At 36.8% G+C, this 27,663-nt stretch overlaps 1 protein-coding gene across 23 annotated transcripts in view; it reads right to left on the reverse strand.

Moving 5' to 3' along the window:
• The window catches only part of NRXN1 (neurexin 1), a 1,091,189-nt gene that overhangs the window by 671,721 nt on the left and 391,805 nt on the right, over positions 1-27,663 (reverse strand). For all 23 annotated transcript variants that reach the window (XM_037047882.1, XM_037047881.1, XM_037047879.1 and 20 more), the window contains one exon: positions 1,360-1,661. In XM_037047882.1, the coding sequence (XP_036903777.1) occupies positions 1,360-1,661 (302 nt within the window). The remainder of the gene's footprint in view (positions 1-1,359; positions 1,662-27,663) is intronic.

Below are 27,663 nucleotides of genomic sequence, written 5' to 3' on the forward strand. Positions count from 1 at the left end.
CCTGTGCTTCTCTCAGACGAGCCTCTGGTCTCTTGGTGAGTATCTGAGAGAAGAAATAAAAAAGGAAAACCAAAGAGACAGACTTGTAGGACATTGGTGGTCTACAGCTGTGGTGATGGTGGGCGACCATCTCCCCAGGCAGGTGAGACGCATGCAGGGCCCCTCCCACGTCAATAAGGCCTCTCTAAGGTCTTTGAGGGGGTCTCAGGAATCCTTCAGCTTCACTTGTCTGTCTTAGCTAGACTGTGTCTGTACTCCTAACATCCCTTTGGGCTTCACTGCCTTGAATAAGGTAAGCCTTTCAGAAGGGGGAAAGAAAAGGTTAGACAGTTAACAGCTCAGAAAGAGAGGGCTGTTTTAGTAAAGGAAAACCAGAGAAAATCCAGTGATTCTGCAACTGTTCAGAGAAACAACAAATATGTTAAGGTATATTAGTTTGAAATCAGAATGTACTGCAGAAAAATTAGTCACTGTCAACACCAACATGATACATTGTAATATCATAAATTTTAAATAATAACCAAAACTTATCATGTTCAATATATAAGGACAATCTACTCACTTTCATCTGTGTGTATATATATACATATATATATACATATATATATAATATGTATTCTTTTAAAACATACAGTATATGTGGACCCATAGATTTACTAAAGAATTGAATTTTTTCTAATGTATAAGATCTTTGCAAGATTCAGAAAAATATATAATTAAATAGAAAGGGGCACCTAGAATGTGAATTGGCCTCTCCAGACTCATTTGGGGTTTTAGCTTAAAATGTCTGTGCTAAAACTAAAAATATGCTTATCAACAGACTCTTCAGGAGATACATAAACTCCCAAAGTCACTTTGTCCCTCAGAAATTGTTTTTGTCCCCATTTCAAAGATGGGGGTTGGAAGGGAGTAGGGACTGATACAATCCCCAATCCCAAACGCATGTTTAGTGACTACAAAAAAGGAACTGTGATTTAATGACCCCAATGTGCATGCTACCAAATGATCACCATGAAAACTATAATTTAAAATCAAACAAATAAAAATAAAAATAAAAACACAACAAAATCACACACATCACAGGAAGGGCAGGTCGCAGAGATAGTCTTGCAGCCCTCTGGGACATTGTCATCCGTTGCTGTATCAAAATAGCCTTTGGGCCCCCAGAACTTTCTAGATATGCCCCTGCTCAAGTATGGCAGGAAGATTCATTTTCAAAAAAAAAAAAAAAAAAAAACCCAGCTAATTTGTAAGTGACTCTGAGAAGCCCTACATCATGTTGTTAGAATTCTCAAGTACCACACACACAGCTGTAGCGGGAAACAAGGCCAGTTACTCTCTTATCCACTGCGCTGTTACCTGACGCAGATTCCTGGTGACTTTCACATCATGCCAGGCATTATCATTAAACTTTCCATTCACGGGCTCCACTAGTGCTTCAAAGGCCCCTGATCCCAAATTAATGACCAGAGAGACAGCTCCATTTTTCAGGGCGAGATTGACATAATCGGCTGATTTCCCAGTGTGAAGCATCAGTCCATTCCTTTGAAGAGTTTTAAAGGACAGAGTTATTTCGTCACTGCTGCTCTGAATAGGGTTTTGAGACAAGTCGTAGCAGAAGTATTCAGATCCTTTGAAAGTGGCAATATATTCTTCTTTTCCTATAGGAAAACAGATACAAACATGCATAAGTTAAGCAATAAATGTACTATGTAGAGCAGCAGATTTCAACAGAAAAAAAAATAATGACTCAGTCTGTATACTAACTCCTTGGTTAATAAACATTTGCAACTGACGAAAGCTCTGTCAAAGAGGATCAAATGGTACTGTAGGTGGCAGTGTACACCATTTACTAAACCTCCTCAGCCATTGGGCCATCCACGATGGGAGCTAAAGCAGACATTCTTGAAAATTCAATGAATTTTTAAGCAGCACTGCAAGATCTCTGATCAGAGAAGGCAGCTCCGCAGTATCGCTGGGGCACGAACCGGGCGCCCTACATGCAGACGGGATGGCTGGACTCTGCTGGCGACCATGGCCTCCAGCGTGTTTGCAACATTCCCACCATTCAACTGAGACATTATTTTAATTTTCAGTGAGAAGCTTATACTCAAAGATCTCAGTGAAGAGCCAAATATTTTCATCACTGAGAAACCATAACAAATTATCTGGTGAAGGGAAAGCAAAGAAAAAATAAAATTAGAATTTGGTCTGGGAGTAAACAGATCCTCTGTAGAGCATACCCATTTTTTCTCCCTGGATAAAGGGAGCAGTGAAAGAAAACTCAACGGAGTTAGCTGGATTGTTGATTCATTCTCTGATTTCCCCAAGCAGATGGTAGGGCTGGCTTTTATGAGACTGGTAGGAATTCCAGCACATCATCATGAGGATAGCATATAAATAAAGTCTAAACATTTTTCTATATACTGCAGTCTTCACCATATTTAGGAGTAACAACGTGAATCCCACAAGATACTAGACAGATCAAAAAGAAATGTGGCTATTTGGAAAGAACTGTATTCTCCCATTGATGAAATGACTTTAACCAAAGGAAAACTGTGAGCCAAAAGCTCCCTCAACTTCCTGGGCAATGATGGCATCGTGCCAAGAAAAAAATGAGATGACATGGCCTGAAATGAGCCTCTGATAACCTATAAACACGGAACTACAAGGGGTACTGAAGAATCTTAATCCATTTCACTGGTAATATCGCATCTCTACTACGCCCACTGGCAGGTTCGTGTACCCAAAAGATCTTGCTGTAATGGTGGCAACAGTTTCTGTTTTTGTTTTTTTAACTGCGGGTTATTTTAATTTGATTGTCAGATAACTCATGTCTTTGCATCAGAGCTCAAACCAAGGCTTCAGCTCACCAGTGCCCAGTGACCTGACTCCCCGGATTCAGAAAGTACCATCAGTGGCTCTAAGCAGACAACACCTGGCACTGAGTAAGACAGTGAGCACCGAGGGACTTTCACAAAGGAGTGTGCCACTGCCCACTCGTAAACCAAGAGTACAGACTAGTGGTGAGGCCATACCTACCACATTCTGAGTCAGACTCGTAGCAAAGACAACACGAACTATACACATGGCCCCTCCCATTCATACACCCAGAATATTGGCTGAGCACCTCACCAGGGTTAAGTCCAGTGCCAGACTTTTAAGTTAATGGAGCGAGCCGAGGCTGGCCCAATTCTCGTCTCTGAAAGTTCACAGTCCAGGTGTCTGCTTCTCGGGTGAGTTCAAAATGGTAAGTGGCTTGCTATAGGAACCGGCACAGCTAAGTATTTCTGATACACTGAAGGAAATGGCAGGCCGAAAGGTGAATTTAGATTCTAGCACGGACACTGTCTAACTGTGCTGTGGGCAATTATACGTCTTTTTAAATCTCCATTTCTTGAAATGCTTATTGATACCAATTTTTCAGGATGAAATGAGATGCCTGTAGAGGCATGTGGTGAAGTTGGGGCATACTAGAAATGGCGGGTGTCTTGCTCCTTGCCTACCTAATATGATAAATACCCTAAAACAAATAATACATGCCATACATTTCTGTGAAATTGAAAATATTTTCTTTAAGATCAGAAACAGAATAAGAATGCCCATTATTAACAAACCGTGTTTAAAGTCCTATCTAATGTAGGAAGACAAGAAAAATATGAGTATTATAAAGTTTATAAGGAAAAATAACACCATATTAGCAAATACTAGTGTGTAAGTTCAAAGATCTAAATGATCTTCAAAAACTATTGAGTTTAATAAGATATTTCAGAAAGATCACAGGGTTCTATGTACTGGGGGCAATCAATGTTTTACATATATATAAATAGACCACAGATTCAATAAAATTTTAATGCAAGTCTCAATGATTTTTTTATTTTTTATTCATTTTTTATCAGTGATGTTATAAATGATTGTGAAAAGCTGATTCTGTAAGTTCTATGGGAGAAACTAAAAGCCTAAATGAGCCAAGATATGACAGAGAAAGAAAATAAACAAACTTTCCTATCTAAAGATGGGCATTTATTAGAAAAATATGGTGATTAAAACAATGCATTAGGATAGACAAATGGGGAAGAATAGAGATTATCAAGCTAAAAATAACCTTAAATATATATGAAAATGATTTATATCAAATCAAACATTACAGATAAGTGAGCAAAGTATAAATTAATCAATAAATGGTCCTGGAAAAACTGGTGAAATGGATCTTTATGTTATTTTGCTTACAAAAATAAATTCTCCATAGACAAAGCATATAAATTAGAAAGGTTAATCTGTAAAATTTTTAAAAAACAAGATATGATGATACTGAAGTATATAAGGATTTACTGAACAGGCATTAAAAAGTACTAATGAAATACTGATAAATTCAATCACACTAAAATTAAGAATGCCTATTCATAAATAAGATCGTAAAAAGTAAGAATCTAAAGTAAACTTTGGGAGAAAATATTTTTAGACATGTAGATATATCACATATGGTGATCCTCTTGTCTGAAGATGATATCTGCTAAATTTTGATTCCCAGTGAACTTTCTGAACAGGTCCCTGAACAACAGGGAGTTTTAGAGAACCTCCTGTGGCCCAAACCTTAAATTTACCTTATTAAGAAAGTGAGGTCCATGGAGATTAAATGACTTGTCAAGTTCAGAGACACACCAGTAACAGAAACAGGACTAGCACTCAGCCTTCCGACTACCTTTAGAAAATATAAAATGAAGTTTGGAGACTCGAAGAGGTTTGGTCTAATTAAAAGGCTGTAGCACTTTATCCATGTGACCTCATATCATTCCAGGTCTGCATAGGTTGGAATGAATCTTGACAAGAGATTTGTTTGCCAGATAATATGGCGAAGTGAAAGAAAATTGTATTAAACAGAGTTTGCAATTCACTAGATGGCAAGCTATTAAGATATGAGTGTTGACTGTCAACACTATGATATTCTTGTTACTTAAAAGTGAAAATATAGTGTCACTTCTCTCGTACTGTTTAATTTCAAATTGGGGTAATTCAAATTTGCTTTAAATGCAACCATACAGTTTTGGAAAAATTCACTGTGTAGATTATGCCATTATCTTAGAACATCATAAATGAGGCATAAATCAAAGCAAGGAAAATATTTTTTTATGTTCTTTTTCATGAAAGTAAATGTATCCTATATGAAAATACATAAATCATTCTATTCCACAACATAAGTTGACTACATTTTCTCCAATTCTTTGTGTGCTACTATATCATGCATCAAGTTTTATGCTATATGCATTTTTGTATGCAGGTAGCAGCACAATGAAGAGTTATTTATGCTTTACAGTTGAACATTTAAAGAATGGGTCCATGCTAAAATATAGATTCACATATCTTGTGCACTTCTACTGTATGCTAAAACAATAAACATCAACAAGAAATTTGATCCACAAATACACACACACACAGAAATACTTGTATCCAGAATACACAAAATATTTGTATAAATCAGTAAGAAAAAAGGACAAGACAAACTAACAGGAAAAACAGACAGAATACTTGAACATACACTCCATACTAAAAGGGCATAATAAAAAGATGTTCAACTTTATTAATTAGAGTTAAAAAATGAAACCAAAATAAAATATCAACACATCCCACTACAGTGAATAAAATTAAGAAAAGATAAAGTGTACAAGGACGTGGCACAACTAGAACTCTTTCATATTACTGGTGGGAACTGATTTTAAAAATTGCTTGGCAGTATCTTTTAAAGCTAAACATATACCTACCCTATGATCCAGAAATTCCACTTGCAACTATACATCTGACAAAAATGCACACAAAGATCACCAGAATAACATGTCAGAATGTTTTCAGTAGTGCTACCCATAATAGCCTCAAACTGAACACCACTGAAATATAATCAATGGTAGACTGAATAAATAAATCAGGGTAGAGTCATACAAGTGGATATTAAACACCACTGAGAATATATGTTCTACAACTACCATATGCAAAAATATGGATAAATCTCACAATAATAAGGTTGAGCAAAAAACATGCTGGACACAAAAGAGAACATATTTAGAATCCCAAGTATGTAAAATTTCTAAAACCAAACAAAATTAACTTGGACTATTTTAAGGCAAGATCATGGCTAGCCTTGGTAGAAATGGAGGGGGTACTAGTGAGGAGGACTTTTGGGGAGCTAGTAAAATTCTGTTCTTGATCTGAGTGGTGCTTACAGCCTGGTGTGCTCACAGTGCAAAAAATCATATAGCTATACACTTACGATATGTGCACTTCCCAGTATTTTATTTCAATAAAAATTCTAAATAATTTGAATAATTGAGAAAATTAACCTGATAAAATATTTCCTTCCTGATTAATAAGGTGATGACCCAGACATTACTCCTATTAATGCTACATTTATTAGTGAAAACTAAAATAACAGCAATAGTAATAATATCAATTATGTTCCATTTAAAAACGTTTGCATGCATAGTAACCATTATTATTTGTTCTTCAGAAAAACCTCATGGAATTTAGAGAAAATATGTTAGGCTTCATGGATATTATTCTAATTGTTTGAAGGACCATCCTCTAAATGTATTGATCAATGGATCAATGTCAAGGTGAAAGGACTTTCTATTACTAACCATAGCAATGGCAGAATTAGAATTATTAAAAAAATAAACTTCAAAAACTTGGAGCATTAATTTCATATTCTGTATTAATTTCCTTTCTGTTGTTATAAATTGGAGAAGACATCTAACAGGGTACCCTTGTATTTTAGTCCTATTTAATGTCCATTCCTCCAATAACTTAGATAAAAATACACAATTCTTATTATTCTGATTCTCTGAGGAAAAATTCAATGGAAAAATTGGAATTCCATAATTTCTTGTTATGCTGACTGGATGAGCTCATTTTAATAGAGTTAAATCTGATAGGAATAAACCTGAGTTCTATTCTCTGGTCCAAAACCACCCAACAGAACAAGTAATAGCATACAGGAACATGAGTTCCTAGACACAACAGAAATGAAGCAAAATCTCTGGAGGACTCAGAACACGAATCACTGGAATGATTAAGGCACTCAAAAAGTCCATGTAAGCTTGGGTTACATTTACAAAAGCACTTAGAAGAGGGATGGGATGGTCCTGTGCATTAGTGCTGTTCAGCTAATGGCTGTTATAGTCCCACTTGGGTGAACTAGGCTGCGTGTGGCTATCTGCTAAGATAGTAAAACACTTCTAGATTGTATGAGGTAATATAAATAACTCTCTAAAGAAAAGACTTAGGGTGCATGTGACAGTATCTTCAAATACCAGGAAGACGTCCTTTAGAAATGTAATTCCATTCTGCATGGGATCAGATGTATGAACAGAATCAAAGCATAAATGCTATGGAAAATATTTCTCAAATGATGAATACTTTCTAACAGAGTTATCCATATGTGGAACATTCCACTGGACACAGTCTTCTGTCCTTGGATGGTAACTTGAACAACGAGATCCCTTTCAACACAAAGTATCACTGATTTCTGCTTTATAAAGAAGGATGTTAGACAAAGAGAGGTTAAATGACTTTCAAGTTCACATAGAAATTAATTTTCAGGACAGTGCTCCTTCCCATTAGGCATGGGATAAAAATCTTGTTAATTTGATACTGTTCTATGACTTTCAAGTTCACAGAACTTCTTTACTAACGGAAGGATGCCTATGGGGAGATGGAAATCCTGCTGTCCTTATATCCATGAAGAATGGCAGGCCATTTCCTATGCCAAGAACAGACCTACGTTGTTGTTCTTGATTGTTCTCGCTTTTCATGTATACAAATCCAAATCACATGGGTTTGTAAGGTTTTAGTATACTCATGTGATTTTGAGGTTGTGTTCAAACAAAACCAGAAACTAAAAGCAACATGTGAAAAAAACAAACAAAAACAGGCATTTGAGGTAGAGACTCATTTCATTTGTTTTTCTTCTCTAGAAGTCAAATACACAAGAACATTTTGCCAAAACACCCTTGACTAAACAAAGGTATACACTAGAAGTTTGTGTTATTAAATTAAACAAAAGAGGCTCGCTTTTTCTAACTATAAGATAAAGCAAGTTTAGAAAAAAAGAAAAGGAAAACCTGCCTATTAAAAACCACATCCAGTTAAATCCTCAGTCACTAAGAAGTGTTACAGGAAATATCATTGTTTTATTTGCTATGACCCCATGTAATTTAGAAATTAAAATAATCAATTTATTACAATAAGAAAAATGCAGTATTTTAAAGGTAGCACAGTTACTCTTTCCTCAGATTTTCTACCTAAATGCAATGTTCTAAAACATTCCAAAATTCTCAAATATGATGCAACCTATGTAGGTTCTGAGGCTAACTTCTGTTGTTTGAAGAAAGAGATCAAGCTTTATAAAATATTCATTCTTCAAGGTTTTATTTCAATTTAGGTATACCTCAAGGCAACCAATCTGAAAATAAATTGCCAAGCATCCATCAGATAACTCCAAAAAATAGATACACTTTTAATGATATCTGAGGTTATTAAATATGAAAGCTAAAGGAGACTTAGGTATTACCTAATCCACTGCCTTCATGTGTTAGATGAAGAGACTGAAGAAGGCCCAACAGCTAAGTTATGGTCACATAACTAATTGAGGTAGAATCAAAATATAACCTTGCCCTCTTGATTCTAATTTCAAGCTCTTCCTGATTTTCCAGATAGGGCCATGGAATGAACCTCTAACTCATGACCAAAACTAAACGCAGCTTAAAGTTGAACATATTTTTTCCAGAAAAACAGGACATGGTCCAAAACTCTAGCATAACAATTGTTCAATTCTATTGTACAACAAATTTGTATGTGTTGAAGTAAATACAGGTGCTGTGAACCAAATAGGCCACTCTATGCCTGTCTGGACTGATGACCAGTCAGTTCTGCATTGATTGTATGATGATACTCAGAGAATGTGATAAACAAATACTCTGGCATTAACCAGGTGAGCACTATTGCACCTTCTGGGCCTGTCTCAGGCTCAACTTCAAACAACTGAATTTATGACAACTAGATTCTTGCACCTTACAATCTGGGAGAAACAAGTGACACAATCAAAATAAAAACATAGCTCAGTGAGTACAGCTTCAGAGAAGCTCCATATAAACATGATTTCTCTGTATGCCAAGTAAAGGAGTAAATTATGCAATATATAATTATAGTAATAGCTATATTTATAGTAGATTTACAGATATTCTGTATTTACAGATAATTTAAATGTGGAGAAACTAATTTCAAGTATGAAATCATCTTATTATCCACTTGGTCTGTATCATATAATTTATAACTTTAACCTAACATTTGATATAAATGTCATCTCTCATCTGATAGTCAGGGTCGAAGAGGAGGGGAAGGAAGTGGTACGGATCTAGGCATCTTCTTAACATCTGCCTTAAGACTTAGCTCTTGCATTTTGGGGGAGGGAGAGACAGAGAGAGAGACACACACACACACAGAGAATGGAATGAGATTTATGTGGCTCACCCTGCTTCATCCTTCAGCTTCAATCTTCACATAACGCCCCAGATAATCTGGCTACTAGAATCCACTGGCCCAACAAGTGGCTTTCTTGTATCATGGCCAGATGGTTCAAGCCCCAGCCTAAGTGGAGTGTCTGCTGGACCCACAGAATCTTAGTCAGCCTGGCTACACTAGATGTTGAGAGTGCACGCAATACTTCTGTTGCCTCTTTGGCCTGTGCCAATCCCCCCTCCCCTACACAGAAAGGCACAGGGCATGTCAGCAAGTGTGATGCACACACTACCAAGGATGAGCAATGTTGAATGCCAGCCTTCCTTTTCCGCAGGCATACTCAGGCTCTCCATGCAAGTCTGCAGTAGTCTCTTTCCCCAATTAGCTTGGACAAAGGAAGCATACTTCTCTTTGAACAGTATATTTTCACAGGGTATATGATCTAGTGACTATTTTTCCCTTCTCCCTGACCCTTAATGCCTAGGTAGATAGGGAAGGTGAGAGGTGGGGAGAAGGACAGCATGTTAGGAATGGTTGAAGGGTCCAATTCCAGTAAGTGCTACAGGAGATAACTTACTCAGTTTTTAGAGGTCCTTTTTATGGTGGAGTTTACTTAAGTCATTTTGTTTCAGGGGGATCTAGTCAAAAATTCTATTAGGAAAGGTTCTCTGAATGTACATTATATACATAAATTCATACTGGACATGTAGTGAGCAATCAATTATCACTTATTATTAGTGTTATTATTAAAAGAAATGCTACAATTTAAAGGGACCATTCAGAAGTTTAAAACAGCAGTTTTCTACAAAAATTCTTATTAATGATAACATTATTATGCTCAACACCCTAATTCTAGGAAATTTTTTGGTTAATTAATGTTCATGGAGTAAGAAAGATGGAAGTATTACAAAGAGCATAAAAGAAGGAAAAAATTATGTCTGTGTTGATAGTTTGTCCTTTTAATCATGTTTGTACCTAGATGCTATGCAAAATGATTTCATGAGATTATTGTACTTTTACACTTTTCAGTTTCTATTTTCCCAGGGAAAAACCTTGAGCTAAGGGTTAGAAGCATTGAGTACCGGTTTCAGTGCTGCCACTTTCCAGCTTTCTGGCCTTGGTCACCCCACTTAGCCCCGCTGGGCCTTATCTTCCTCCCCAGCAAAGCCACATAGCCGGACTAAGTGATCTCCAGTGTTAATTTTAAAATTCTACGGTTCCATAGCATTCTGGATTTATCGAGCCACAGTGGTATTGATTCACTCAACAAACATTTACTGAGGCTCAACTCTGTGCCAAAGTCTATTGCTTTCCTGTTAAAATTAAGCCACATACTGGAGTTAAAATGTCTTTCAAGATTTTTGATGGCTGTTGCTTTTAAAAGGAAATTTTTATAGCAATCTCTGTCTCTTTGGGATTGTGAAGCCAGTTTTCCTCTCATATTCTCAGGACTCAGAGATTGAGAAAAACAAAGGGACAGGGAAGCTTTCCTGGTCATACTCTATCAGAAATAAACCTTCTGTTCTGATCACCTTTCTTTCCTAGCCCTCCAAAAATACTTTTGACAGATTTCCTGGTCCTATGTCTACTGGAGTGTTACAAGAATATATTTTATGATGTTTCTCCCAAATTTGAGGTTGTTATCCATGTAAATGCAACTCCTAAGATAATAAAATATTTTAAGAGAAAGCTGATGTTACTTACTATAAGTTTATATAAATTCATTTGGGGTTACACATATTTCTTCAATAAAAGTATAGGAAAATCAATGAACACTAAATAGTGTTTTTCTATGGATAGATAGAATGCTTAATTTGGAATTAATTGGGAGCCCTGGATTCAGTTCCTCACTTTACGGTTGGTATATATGACCACAGGTTTCTATAAGCAGAGTCTACATTTCCTTCTACAATGATTATATTGATGATGTCATGCCACACTTTCAGAGTTTTAAAAATGAGGATCTGTAACACAATAATTATGGAATTGTTATTATTATTAACTATATACTGATTTTCCATAACCTCCCCTCATCCCATCTAGCTCAGCATTTCTCATCCCAGGTACCTCACCTAATTTGAATACTGTTTTCTCAATTCACCCAAGGATGGTACAAAACTAGCACCTTTCTAGATACACAGGAGAGAAGTCAATTCACTGTGTACACTGTACTCCGTTGGGCCTTATTTCTTTTCCAACACCAGTAGAGGTCAGGCCTAAGTGTAAACACACAGATTTTATTAGAAAGATTTTGGAAACAGCTCATAGAATAGGAAGACTCATCGAACCACCAAGTCTTGGAAAGGAAGGAAAACCAGGAAAGTCTTATCTCCTCATTGTGGAGTGAGTCCCCAGTGTTCTGTGGAATTATATCACTCATGTAACTTGACCACAATGAACCCCAGACTCAAAGCAACTTCTTTCAAGTTCTGAATTCCCCAAAGCAGATTAACTTTGATTGTGTTACTCAGAAGTCTTCACTCTCCGATCAGACTTTTATAATTGGACGGGGTGGAGGGTGGAGAAAAACAGATTTATAAAACAAGGACATGTAGGTAGGGGAAGCGTTGTGACAGAAAGACACCCGACTCATTGATTAACACTTGACCTGGTCAGCACGTTGATGTTGGGATTTAATATTAAAAGATCGTCCTTCCTAGGATGTGAAGAATTGTTACAACGTTCTTTAGTTCTACCTATGCTATAAACTTAGGTTTAGACTTCATTGTAAAAAATATATAATTGGCTCATCTGTGACTAATTTTATTTGAACTATGAAACTTTAACAGAAATCACAGAATAGCACTGTGAATCACAGAATACGAACCTTATCGCTGGAAGAAGGAAACCTGTAAAAAGGTTATACGTGTGCGAAGCTGGGGTGAGAACCTGAGGGCTGGCCAGAAGATTCACCAGAAAATCTTTCTAAAAAGCGTATTTGTAGCACTCACTGTCCTAAGTCCAAATGTAACAAGCCTGGAGCAGTATTCCTGATACTTTATTGTTATTTTTGAGTTCCTAGTTACTTCCAATAACCAGCTTAACTTCAAAATCAATGTTTTTTTGGAAAGTTCTAGGACTTCCCTTAACTTACTCTCTCCACAGAAAGAACCTATTTCCCAGCAAATATCACAAAAATGAGATGAAATAAAATAAATAAATCAAAAAACAAAGCGCATCATCACTTTTTAGTTTGGAAGTAATTTGATTGGTGAGAGAAGATTCTGGGCAGACTGAATAATATCACCTCTTAAGTCAGCAGCTAGAACTCACAATAATACACTCATTCACTTCTCACAGTGAGAGTTCTCTGGTCTCAAGGAGAGGATGAAAATCCACATTCACAGGCTGAATTTTTTTCCCTTTTCTACTAATTGTAAGGAACCAAATATCCTTTTGAAACAAGACTTTTCTTTCTAAAAATCATTTGCTTTGACAGTATTTGGAGAGAATATGTGATATATTTTATTTTCCATGCTACAAATAAGTTGTCTCCATCTCCATTCCCCAACTACATGCCTTCTCTATAAACAATTCATAAAACTATAAAAGGCAAAGCAATTCATGAGCTTCCAAAAGTTTCTTCCGAGTTATCCAGGGTTCACATACACTGTATCAGCATTCTATTTGCAATGCACTCTTCTACTTTTTATTGAAATTCTTTGAAATTAACTTAATTTTACAGAGAGGAAAACTATGACCCAGAGACCTTAAGAGATTTGGCAAAAACCACTTGGTGTACAAACGCCTCAGACTAGAATTCAGATCTCTGACTCTGAATCCCATGCTTTTTCTACTACCTACTCTTGCATTTCTAATGCTGTCTTATGTAGGTCTGAATGGACACCTCTGCAGTTTCGGAGGAAAGAAAACATTTATTTTGAAGACTACAGTACAGTCTGTTTTCTCCAACATGCCATTCAGTCCTAATGTAAGCTATTTCTCCAATATGTAGTTTTATAATTCTGAGAGAAAATATACACAATTTTGGCTTTATAGTTTTCGTAAAATCAAATAATATTACTATATTATTTTTCTCAGCTGCAATCTCAAAGAGCAATATTATCTCAACTCCCTCACCATATTTGCAATAACTATATTAACCTTCTCATCATCAAAATTTGAATTTTGTGCTTTTTTGATATATACTATTATAGTGAACACCTCTGACTCAAATGTTCAAATATTGTTACTTACAAACAGACAATGCATTTTCAGTCTATAGTATTATGCATGGTGTGAAAAAAGCTATATCATTTTTATAATAAAAATAAACACAAATTGAATACCTCTAATTATGCTGACAAGAAACTAATCACTGGCTAATTAGGTATATCAGGCTGAGGTGATATAATAAAATGCTTGATATTTATAGTAATTCTCAACTTGGAATCATCTAAAGAACTTTGAAACATATCGATGCCTAGGTCTCTCTCCCTCCCCCAACTCAATATTCGCATTTAGTTGGTCCAGTGTGTGGCCTGGGGATTGAGATTCCAAATGTTTTGCAGATGGTTCTAACATGCAGGAATGAAAGAATCAAATGGTTAGAGAGATATGACCTAGGCATTTACTGTGTAATAATTGTGCCTCTATAACTGTACTAATTTAATTACATAATATGACAAAATTATATGGCTCTTTAACTTATAAAAAACACATTAGATATGCCCTGTCCAAGAATAGTACTGTTTACATGTGCACATAGCTTGAGTAATTAGTAAGCAGTTGGAATATTTTATCTTAGAAGTTGGGAACACTTAAGTGCATTTCTGCTCTCTTCTTCATGTATTAGCAAACTGACTTTAGGCCTTTGAAGTCAGTTTTCCTTTTATGGGCCAATCTTTATGTAAAACCCCATCAGTGAGTACTGAACCCCTCCAGATAGTATGGAAATCTAAAACCTGTGCTGGTATTACATACAGATCTTGCTACCCACTCACTCACATTTAGCCAAACGCATAGAAATGCCCAATTAGCTGAATTCAATTGTTTTCATTTTTTTCTAAATTAAAAAAATGTGGTCCATCTCTCCAAAACTTTCTTTATACAAATATATAAGGTTTAAGTATTCCTGGCAAAACCTGTGGCAAACATTCAAAGAAGGCAAATGTTCTCAAACCTTAAAAGCCTGTGCTTTTTATTTGGTGGTCAGAATAAAACCTGAAGCTGATAAAGAGAATATTAAGCTAACTACCCCACTGTGTATATTAAAAACAAGGATATTCTACTCTAAAAAGAAAGTCACAGAAGGAAGTCCTGGGGAAAAATAGATAATGCACACAGAAAGACGCAGAACGAGAGCGAGCCCTGATGTAGTTAACAGGGAGAGCCGACACCCATCCATCAACAACTCCTCCTTGACAGGCCCATCTTTCACACGTCGGCACGTCTCTGCACCCTGCAGGCTGAAATTTTAAATGTCTAAGTTCCTCTTCCTTATTCTGATAGACAAATGCACAAAGGACTGATTTTTGCTTCCCTTGCTGCTGAGCCTTGCTAAACCATCGGCTGAGGATTTTAACGAAATCAAATGCAGACTAAAAGCCTCACCACAAAAAGCCTTTAACAAATGTCTGCTAGGGTTTTCTTTACATGTGTTTCAGTCTGAAAACAAAAAGTTGCTTCCCCATTTCCCTCATTTGCTGTTGCTTGCTTGACTTGTTAAAAAGTAGGCTATGATGCTCAGAGGAGAGAAAACGGAAGAGTGGGCAGGTGGGTCAAGATGGAACGTCCCCAGTACTGGCAGGCCCTGTGATTTTCCTCCCTGAAACAAATCCTTCATTCTTCTTCCAGCTCAGATTCAAGGAAGGCACAGAGGCAGCCCATCAGTCTTTCCTACTTCAGGTCAGACTCCTTTTCCTACTTGGCATACAACCTAGATACATGAGAGTTCTGTACAAAATGGAAAGTTTTATGCTTCCAAGCAATTCAAGTGCATTATGTGGTTCTTTCGTCCTGTGGGCTGGCTGCCTTAGCAGATTTGAGGTGTCTCTTAGAGCAGAGTGGTTTGAAAGCTTTGAGGTTTTCTTGGCAACCGGGAAAAATAATTGGACTTCTCTTGGAATAAGATCACATTCAGCAAAAAAGATCACTTGTACTCAAGGTCATGGACCTTGGCTCTGTGGATAGTCAGTTGTTCAGCAGAAGAGCCACCCTGCACCCTCAAAGCACTTCCTGCTGCTGCTGCAGGTGCTGTTTGTGGGGACCTCCTGGACGGCCACTGAGTTCTTGCATCTGCACGTCTCCTTGACAGGGTCTAGTCTGCTTTCCGACAGCCTCACTCCCTTGGTACTTACACATGTATGTGCAATCCCTTAGATTTTCAAAGAAATACTTCCGTGAACCAAGGTCTGCGTGCATACACAAATGACTAGATAGTTTTTCAAGAGCGAATAGATTTTTAATTTATTATTATTATTTTTTGAAGATTTTATTTATTTGTCTTTAGAGGGGAAGGGAAGGAGAGAGGTAGAGAAATATCAATGTATAGTTGCCTCTCCTGTGTCCACTGCTGGGAACTGGCCTGCAACCCAGGCATGTGCCCTGACTAGGAATCCAACTGCAATCCTGTGGTTCGCAGGCCCGTGCTCAATCCACTGAGCTACGCCAGCCAGGGCAGATTTTTTAAATTGATGCATTTCAAAGCCTTAAGTCTTAGTCATCATTTTAGAATGTATTGTTTACAAAATAGGCTCTGGAAGCCCTGAGGAATTAATTAAATCATTAACTAAAATAAAAAAAAACATACTAGAGACCTACTATGTGTGAGTCTCTATGTTAACCGCTTAGAGGAAAATGGAGATGAATAAGACAGAGATCTATGTTATAAGTTGTTCACAATGGGAGAAGGATAGAAGGCATATAAAAAACAAGGGAGATTAAAAAGAGATTATTTCTAAAGTGTTGAGATGAATTACATTAAAAATGTAAAACTAGATGACAGCTTGAAGAATGACATATTTGAAATGCAGGGGATACGGAGGGAAGGCCACCCCAGGTGAGGAGCTCAATCTGAATGGAAGACTTGAGGTGAGAATCAAAGGTGGCCCGAGGAAGAAGAAGAATGGCAGATGAAGTGAGGGTGTTTGGTTCAGGCTGAATTGTAAAAGGTCCTGATGAAGGGAGGAGACATTCCTGATATTTTTATCAGGAATATCCACCTGAGAGTAATTGGTGAGTTATTGGTTAGCATGAACGAAGGGGCACATATACCTCACTTTTTGTTATGAGTGTAATAGTTTTGAACAGTGCAGTCTACCTAAAATGAAGGTAATAATTTCAAAGTAAAAATAAAGAAAGTTAAGCCTCTGGAGAGCACTATTCAGGCGTGGTTCAGAGGGGGACAGAACAGACGAAGAGTCCATCACAAGATATTTTTATTCTTATTCCCTATCTAACAGATGGACATTTGGGAAAATAAAACCTTCATGTAAAAGGGGTTTGTGTTGCATTATCTGCCAGAAGGATATTGCTCTCTAACAATTCAAGAAATTCAAGCTATGTTCTATTTAACTATGAGATATATTCTAGCAAATTATATTAAATATGATTAAAGAATATAATAAAAAGCTTTTAGCATCTTAAAAACTACTATATTGAACATATAAGAAATAATAGTGCAAGGTACTCTTTAAAAATGTTCTATGTCAATGCCAACTTTTCTCTTCATCTGAAAGTTTATTTTTTCCACTACCATTTAGTTCCCTTCTACCCTCCTTCCTCAGCAATCACAGCACTGTTCTCCACGTTCACAAGTCCTTTTCCTCTTTGTTCAATCCCTCTACCCCTTAAGGACCTTCCCCCACCCCCCACATACATTAGCTATCAGCCTGCTCTCTATCTATGAGTCTGCCTCTACTTTTCTTATTAGTTCAGTTTATTCATTGGACTCCAGGTATGAGTGAAATCATATGGTATTTGTCTTTCTCTGACTGGCTTATTTCACTCAGGATTCATTATAGATGGACCATAAGGTTCTTCAGGTCCATCCATGCTGTCACAGAGGGTAAAGTGTTCTTTTTTAAAGCTGAGTAGTACTCCAATGTTGTATTCCAAATGTTCTGCAGTTATTTTACCCACTCACATCTACTGATGGACACTTGAGCTGCTTCCAAATCTTGGCCATTGTAAATAATACTGCAAAGAACATAGAAGTGCTCATGTTCTTTTGAATGAGTGTTCTGGGTTCCTTCAGATATATTCCCAGAACTGGGATCACTAAGTCAAAAGGCAGATCCATTTCTAATTTTTTCAGGGATCTCTTTACTGCTTTCCATGGTGGCTGCACAAACCTGCATTCCTACCCACGGTGCACTAGGGTTCCCTTTACTCCATATCCTTGTTAACATGTTGTTCATTGATTTAATGATGATAGCCATTCTGACAGGTGTGAGATGATATCCCATTGAGCATCTTTTCATATGTCTATTGGCCATCTGTAGGTCCTCTTTGGGGAATTGTCTATTCAAGTCCATTGCTCATTTTTTAACTGGGTTGTTTGTATTTTGGGGGGTGTTGAGTTTTGTAATTTCGTTATATATTTTGGATACCAATCTCTTATCAGATGTATTGGTGAATATGTTCTTCTCTTCTGTGGCTTGTGTTTTTATTTTATTGATGTTTCCCTTTGCTGTGCAAAACACTTTTTAGTATGGGATAAATTTCAGTGAAAATGAAATACAGGGCCTAAATATACTTTCTTTGACTTTGTTCCTGGTGTTGTGGTAAAGAGCCCTGTCTCCAGAATCACAGGAGACAAGTCACTCCTTCACTTAGTAGTTTTGTGATTAGGGGCAAGGTTACCTGGAGGTTAATGAGTTGATGCTCATAAGATTATTAACACAGAATCTGGTCACAAATGTCACTCAGTTCTCCTGTACACAATTTTTGTTCATTTGATTTTTAATTCTTATAAAATCAATCCCATCAGTATTATTTAATGGTGACCAGCTTTTATTTCTTGATCATAAAAAAATCTCCTACCCCACAAATTATGAGGATATTTTCCTCTCTTTTTTCTAATATGTCTATAATATGGCAATCCCTTTATTTTTTACTGATCTGAACAGTAGATGAGATGAACCAAATTTTACTTTTCCACATGTATAATCAGTCCTTCCAACACTATCTATTAAATATTACATCTTTTCCTAACAGTTTCAAATACCACATTTATCACACACTAAACTCCAAGTGTATTTGATCCACTTCTGGACTCCATTCTTCTCCACACACATTTGTTCATTTCTGTGCCAGACCAGACTGCTTTAATAATAGTCATTTCATAAGACCTTTTAACTTCAAGTTGGAAACTTACCCACATTATTATCTTTCTCAAAACAATTAGCCTGTTATGCAAATACATAGTTACATATTAATTTCAGAATCAATTTGTCAAGTCCCCAACCCCTCTCCTCAAAATGAGATTATGAGTTAAATTGCCCTAAATCTGTAATTTAATTTAAAGCTCCAATCATCCTATCCAGGGGCCCATATTTTATTTTTCACTTATTTAGGTCGTGTTGTATAGTGTTCAGTAACATTTCATCATTTTCTTTATGTAAATCTTGCACAAGGCCAATATTTTTGATGTTTGGATAAGTTTTTCATATTCCTAAAAATCTTCATGAGGTAAAAAATCATTACTGTTTAAACCCCTACATTAATTTAACATACCCAATGATTTGAAAGAAAATCCCATCAGTAATTGTACCTTTAGCCTTCTATCGTGATTCTGCTAAGCAACTGAATTGATAAGAAAAATATCTATTCTTTGGACCTGAAAAGAACAGCATTTTCACGAGACTAATACATGCATCCTGAGAGTCACCAAGCTATATTATTTTAGTATTATATTTATGGCAAGAAACAACTCCTATACATTTCAGAAGAAACTATCAAAAGCAAAAACATACTAAGGAAACATAATTAAACTAAAAACAAAGCAGCAGCCTATACCTAACCCTTACGACCCATAGTCAAACAGTAAGGGTTGCACCACCCTCACAGAAGACGATCAATTTTAACCTCGTACATGTATAGGATGGGTAAAGTTTTCTTCCTCACTGGAGGGCATTCTCTCTTCTTAGTTCAGTTTCTTCATTTAGTCTAGCCTCCAGGTTGAAGGGAAGTCATTCTTTGCTCTCATCCCCCAATAATAACCATGAGGGACATAAAACTGCATTTAAAGCCAAATAGCCACCTTCCTCCTGCAATTGTAGTACTGAGTTCCAACTCTTAACACATCAACCCAGGAAATAAGAATGCTGCCATCTAAGCCAATTCAAGATGCTGGTGAGCTCCCATGGGTTTATTAAGTATATTTCTTCTTTTTAAAAGCATAAATATATAAACTTATTGACTTTGATATTGAAAAGAACATGTCAAATTGCAGGTCCATATATGACCCAAAATAAACATTCAAAGCCATATCTTAAAAAGCAGTATTTTTCTATAAAGTGTATAGAAAAGTGTCTCCAATTTTTATTCCTAAAAAATAAATTGTGTAAGAATTAATTTAAAAATAGGACTCAATTATCTCTCTTTATCAGACTTAACTTTTTATATAGCATTTATCGTTACCTTAGTTATAAAATACTGATTTATTTCCCCATCTCTCACTCACGCACGAACGCCATGAAGTCATGGAAGCTTTGTTGCTGTGACTGTCCTCGTGGCTGATCCCCACTACGTCCCAGGGACCTGAGCAATGAGTAGCACCCAGGAGACACTTGGTAACCACCTATACTAATTGGATTATTCACAAATATTTAATTTAACACTTGTACAGGAACTAAAAATTAACTGGATAAACTGCTTTGAAATACAAATGGAACTTTCTGTCATTATCTATTACCCTTTAGCATTCTACTGTCAAAAATCCCATTTGGTTATAAAGCTAAAGAAAAGCTACTGCCTGGACATGACTTCATGAATAACTTTTATTTACACGACTCCCAGTTTAAGAAGGGAAAACAGGTATTTATGACGCAGTGAACAAATCATTGACTTACATCGATTAAAGTACCACCAAGGAAGAAAAACTGAAATATGCCTTTGGGGCAAATACTCCAGGGGCAATTGAATGTTCCTTTAAAAGAACTTACATATTAAAGAAAGAAAGAGGAAGAGATAAGGTAGGTGGAAAAGCAAGGGACATTCTAGGTATCCACAATGATTATCTATAAAGTCCTGAGGCCAGAAAGATCTTGGGAAATTCTAAAGGCTGTGAGAACAGAGACATACTAGAAAAGAATCAAGACGAAACAGGTGGAAGGAAGCTATTCTGTAGACAGAGTTTCTTCTCAGACTGAATTAGCCAGCGGGAGTCCTTGCAACTTCCTGCCCCACCCCTGTGCTGCATCAGCAACAAGTGGAAACAGGAGACACTCTGCAGTTGGCTGATTTGTGCAGGCAGGAGGGTGACTCCTGGCTGATGGAAAAAGGCATTTGGTATTGAGAAAGTTTGAAATTTCTTAGATAGCTTTCCAAATCTCCAAAGCACACTGTGATGGGAACGATCAAACTGAGGAGAAGCTTTTGGCTACAAATCTTCTATGGGAGGAAAAAAAGGGAGCCTGACCTCATCAATCTATTTTAATACTAGTGACAAAAACTAAGGCTAATTAGTCAGCTACAGAATATTCCGTTTTCTTATGATTCTTTAACTTCCATAATTGTTTCTCCCTCTGTACTTTCCTCTTTTTTCTCTGATCTGCCCCACTGGCCACATATTTCCAGAGTCAGCCCAAGGCCCCTTGCAAAGATCTTTCTCTATTTGATGCCTCCCTCCTCTGACCTTGTCCATTGTTTCATACTCTGTGCTACACAGTTTCTCCCTCAATTGTATATGATTCCTGAGGAGAAAGGAAGAAAGAGGGCAGGGAGAGAAAAGAAGGGAGAAAGACTACACATGTGAATATAGAGTATTTTTTCTAAAAAGAGTATTTCCAATGAAGATATAAAAGATCAATTCAAGGTCAAGCATTATATTTTGGGGGAGAATATTTCTTCAATCTGACTATTCTGTTTTAATATTTTTCTAATGCATATCTGTGCAATATAGGGTCCTCTGGAATAATTACTTGCTAAACAAATCACATCCATCTCTCACATCTCAATTTTAGACTTGTTCGCTTAAGTCATTCTCTAGAGATTGCCCTAAAGAAGAAAAAAGTAGAAACTTGTTAGCTGGTAGGCTATGGGAAAAATATGAATTGTCTCATTTATTAGCCAGTTTGAAAGACTCATATTTACTGTTTTAGGTGCTCAGGATGTACATAGAAGGTGCAAAATCTTTAATAATATTAAATTTAGTTTAGAAAAATTCCTTGGCTCCTCCAACAGAAAAAAAAGGCAAAGAACATGAATAAACAATCCATAGAATTAAAAATTAATGATAAATCTATGAACAATTATACAAATTTATAAGTATTTAAATAAATGCCTGGGAAAACAAAGTAGAAATGCCTTTGTGTTTTGCATATAATATTAAGCACTAGTTAAGTGTAATAAGACAAGCACTTCTATCTTAACCAGAGGAAATACAAAGTGCTACAAATTATGGGGAATATAAATTGGCAGTTTTTAAACACTCAAAGAAAAATTAAATTATTAAAATTGTTTTAATAATTTCACTTCCAAAAATACATCTATGGAAAAAATTGGAAACATGAAATAAATTGCATATTAAGATGCACAATACAGCCCTAATATTCAGGAAAATTATAAATAATTAAGATATTCAATTTTGGGAAAACTATTAAAATAATTTATTAAGTAATATTAAAATGGAGTAGTTTTGCTGTCACTAAAAAATCATGTCGCGCATGCTAATGATGAGGGAAAAAATTACTCCCCACATTAAGCAAAACAAAATAAAACATGGATATACAAATTGTATTATAAGTTGTATGATTACAATTATATTATTGTGCACATATATGATATACACACAGATACATATACACACATTTCTGGAAAGAAATACATTAGAATGTTACCAATTCTATTATATAAAAAAAATGTATGTTTTTCTTTCTTTAAATCTTTTTATATCTTCCAATTTTTTATAATAAGCCTTTTTATAACTATAGAAATGTGAATAATATTGAATGATTAATTGAGACTTATTTAATCATGTTCACGGATTATTCTGCAGAAATAGCTCCCCGTTACAAGTCAAGCCAAAGAGATGCCAAAGCATATTGGGTTCTAAAGAGACTCAACTGCCAACCAGAACATAATGAAAAACCTCCCCCAGAGACCCTCGTCTCTTCCACACAACACTAATTTTTTTGGAGCCATGTTTAACAGTTGGAAATAATGAGAAGCTACAGATGAAAACATTGGTAGAAAGCATTTTCCATCATGGGAAAGAGGGAAACAATGTTTTCCCTCTTTCAAACATAGTTTCAGGGAAAAATCCCTTAGTAGATCAATTTCTGAGCTTTTTTAACCCAAACTGACGAATTTAAAGCCAAGCTTATAAAACATGCGTTTATGAGCATCTTTCTCTGTCAATTGGAATTCCCTTCGGCCTCAGACTGATGAAAATATGGGCTTGTCCATCACAGGGCCCTGTATTTTGGTGGCGTGAGAGGCTGAACGATAGCAAGTAGTCAGGGCCTAAAAAGATGGTACTTGAGCAACCATTTCCCCTAAAATTGACTAGAAATGCCAAAAAAAAAAAAATAGCCTGATGACAATTTGCAAGCTTGGGTCAACTGTAATCCATGTGTACTGTCTGTATCTAACGAACAGGCTTAATTGATCAACAAAGTCCATAAAACGCCCCCAATGGACTTCAGCAAACAGCCTGTCCTTACTTCTACGCCATTGTAACCAAGCATGCTGGACTGAGAAGCCAAGAGTTTGTTTAAAGAGACAGGTCCCCTTTCCTAGCAGGAAAGCCCTCACCTTCATAGTCCACCTTTGCCTATCATGGCTGAGACCACCTCTGCTCTCTCTTTTATACATGCACATCCATGCACATTGTTGAATCTCATGGCCTCAGAGTTTTCCTGGTTCATTTATGTGGCTCCTTTCCCTCAGATTTCAGCACTTCTGGACTGGGCCAGCTTTTCCTTGCTTTACCCAGAGATGAATTCAGCCACATTCAACACCCACTCAGTCTGAAAGTCTTTATTTTTCCTCTATCAATTTATAGGACTGATGGACAATATTAGAATCGTATTCAAATTTTAGATAGTCTGAGTTGTGTAATATTTGAGGAGGTTCCTCTTTCAAGGACAAGAATACAGAATTAGGTATGCACACACACACACACAAAGAAATCACAACTAAGTTGTGGATATGCCAGTTCCCTTATTTCTGAGAGTTATCTAGGTATGTACTAAAACATTAACATGGAAATGCTTGCAGAGGACAATTTGGCTTCTTCTCCTTGCAGAGAACACTATAGCTCCTAAAAAAGAGCTTCATTAAAGGCAGCTGAAAATGAGGAGTCCAGAGAGAGAATCAAAGTAAACTTCTGTTTACAGAAACGTGCTCATTTATTTGCTGATAACATTGATCTTGCTTCCTATGGTACGTCAGTCTTCCTTGCTTGGGGAATATGGGGATCTGTTTCTGCCAATGACATTGTGACTCTGGCTAAGGAATTTAAATGCAAAAGCTGAAGTCATATCCAGTGGGTGCAGTGACACCCACTGAATTGCTTGACTCCTGGGAAGATTAAATGCAATCATGGTAAAATGGGTTTATATGCCATTGTCTAAAAATTATTGCCGTAGAAGATAGCTCCTTGCTGGCGCTCTTCTGGCTCATAATAATATAGGTTTCGCTGATCAGGGACTGATCTGTTTGATGGATGGAAATGAACCTTGGAGGCCACCCCGCCCTTGCTCTGTCCCTGAAATGGAGAAAAATGAGGCAGCTGTGGTCATCTACACTTTCTCTAACAGATGCAGGCTGTCTAAATCCAGATTAAAACAAAGTGGACGCTGATGGCATTTATATGTATTTTCCAGCTGTTTCTGTCTCCTAGTTTCACCAAGTCCAATCAGAAACGCTCTCATTCCTGAGAACTCCGAAGAACTGCGTCAGTTGTGCGCTGTCTTCTGGTTGGTTGACGACATAAACGTCCTCTGTGATAAAAATGTGCTGAACTTTATGGAAGCTGTTGTGAGGTAGAACAACGGTTCGATACAAAAAAAAAGGAGAAAGATCCCCAGTGTGAGCCCCCTGCTTTGCAATGCTAGACCTCCTTGTCATTACTTTTAAATAAATGATCAAATATGACTTCAGTCAGAGCGAGCAGTGTACGGCTCCTGATGTCCTGTGAGAATGCAGAGCATTCTTTCTGGGGAGATGTTGGCACAGTTCCCAAAGGAGGATTCATTCACGTGCCAGTTTCATGCTCGCTGCTTCCCCTGCATCCTCTAAGAACCTCTTCTGAAATTTCAACCTGGAATAAAAATGCTTCCAAACAATTAACGTAACAGCAAACACACCAAGAGACCTATCAGCCGCAGCCCAGTATTTTACCCTTGTCTTTAATGTCACGTTGCTTTTCATTCCAGAGGTCAGGAAAACAAAGGCTCCGCGAGCTCATTATGTGCACACCCAAACAAGCAGAAAAGCAGGCGCCTTTCTGAATGCCAGACAATAAACCTAGGGTTTGTCCTTTGTACCTCACTGTAATTTGGGTGATAAAACACTTGCTAATACAAGCTATTAAAACAAACCGACAAACAGGAAACCTGTCTCTCATAGTCTATTTTAAACCCCCCTCACTGTGTTCTTAATGAACTGCTGGCTTATAAACCAAAAATATTAGTCAAGAAGTACCAAGTTATCTTTATCAACATATACCTTATAAGTTTTAAGATTCTGAATATTTGAAGATGAAAAAAGGATAAAAATAAGTAATAGGCAACTAATTTTAGCCAACACTTTGGAATCGATTTTAAGTGTCAGAAAACTACATGACAAGAACCCATTTTTCTATGGTTTCTGGTATCTTTAAATTAGATTACAGTGAAGTGTATTACCTGGCACTCAAGCTATTCTTTCAACAACTAATTCTTTCAATAACTGGTAAGAAACTAATTGATACCCACGATCATGACACAAAAACACTGTAAAATCCTGAGAATGAGATCATAGGGGGAAATAAGTAATTCTGAGTAATTCTATTACTAGGCTTATTTTATTTTATTTTTAGTTCATTAGAAATGAGGGATCTATGTACTGTGCACGTACATAGGAATTCTCTCCTACACAGACTCTCTCCTTAGCAGCTTTTCTAAAGGAAAATTGTATCTATAGAGTAAGAACGGAGTACGTTCTCTTCAATTCCTCCCCTTGGCCCAGCCCTAGACCCTCTTTTTCTCCATCACTCACAATGATAGGATCAGTGCAGTTTGTACTAGGTCTTTAGAACTATAATAAACAAGGGCAATTTTCTGGTCCTAATTAACTCCTGTTAAAGTCAGCACCGCACAACAATAGCCTACATAGAATTACATTGAAAGGACAACAGCAGCAGCAACCTCTAACATTCTATTCATAAAGAACCCTACTTAAATGAGCAGATTACTGTAGAGTCTTTTTATTTTATTTATTTTTTTAGAGAGAGAGAGAAAGGAAGAGTGAGAAACATTAATTTGTTGGTACACTTATTTATGCATTACTGGTTGACTCTTGTATGTGCCCTGACTAGGGATTGAACCCACAACCTTGACATCTCAGGATGATGTTCTAGCCAACAGAGCTATGTGACTAGGGCTAACTATAGTGTCTTTATGAGCTTCTCCATGGCCATAGGGCAGGTATGGTGGCCTGGAGAGATGGAGGGTTTTCCTGTAGACACTTGCAGTCTGGGTTAGTAGGCTGGGCTATCAGCAGAATGGCTTCCCTATAAAATCAGACAGGCAACATCTTTACCTGTCTATTTTATCTTTCACATTTCTCTTCTACAACTGACACCACTGATCATTCCCATCCTTCACTGAAGCATTAGTTTCACTGACCTTCAAGTCTCTGTATTTACGGCTTTGCCTCATTCATACCTTTAAAAATGTTTAATGTATATTTTTGAAGGACAGTTTACACATCTTCAATTCACTCATTTTAAATGTCCAATTCAATGAGTTTTGGTAAATTTACAATGTTGTACAACCATCATCACAATGAAATTTTACATTTCCATTGCACCAAAAAAGACACCTTGTGCCTATTCACAGAAATTCTTTGTTCCCATACCCAGGACAATCCAGGCAACCACTAATCTTTCTGTCCCCATAGATTTGCCTTTGCCTTTTATGGACAATTAATTTGCAGTTATGTGATGTGTAGTCTTTTGAGTCTGACTTTTTTTACTTAGCATAATGTTTTTTTTTCAGTTCATCCATGATGTAGCATGCAACATGTGGAACACAGTAGTATTTCACTGAATGAATATACCACATTTCATTTAGCTATTCACCAGCTGATGGACATTTCAGTTGTTTCTACTTCTGGATATTATGAATGACAACACTATGGTATGAACATCTATGTAAAAATTTTTGTGTGGACATGTTTTTATTTCTCTTGGGTAGGTACTTAAGAGTGGACTTGCTAAGTCATATGTTAAAATCTATGTTTAACATATTAATAAACTGCCAAACAACTTTCCAAAGTTTTATATTACCACCAGCAATGTGTGAAGGTTCTAATTTCTCCTTACCTTCTCCAACACCTGTTATTATATATCTTTTTTTATGATAGCCTTCTCAGTGCTGTATCTTATTATGGTTTTAATCTGTATTTTCCAGATGGCTTATGAGGTTGACCATCTGTCATTTGTCCTTATTTTTTCTTTTATTTTTTTAATTCCTCTTTTTAAACAAATTCTTTGATTTTTTTTAATGTTCCTTTTTTCCATTGTGCCCATTTCCTTATCTGCATAGATCACGATGACTCCAACTTATGTGTAATTAATTCTATATCTAAATGCCTGGCCCTGGCTGGTGTAGGTCAGTGGATTGAGCACAGGCCTGCGAACCAGAGGATCGCAGTGCGATTCCCAGTCAGGGCACATGCCTGGGTTGCAGACAGGTTCCCTGCAGGCCAACTCCCAGCAGGGGGCGCACAAAAGGCAACCATACATTGATGTTTCTCTCCCTCTCCCCTTCCCCTCTAAAGGTA

This window comes from Sturnira hondurensis, unplaced genomic scaffold (assembly GCF_014824575.4).
Source record: "Sturnira hondurensis isolate 20B ecotype Veracruz unplaced genomic scaffold, ASM1482457v3 Scaffold0006413, whole genome shotgun sequence".
NCBI lineage: Eukaryota > Metazoa > Chordata > Mammalia > Chiroptera > Phyllostomidae > Sturnira > Sturnira hondurensis.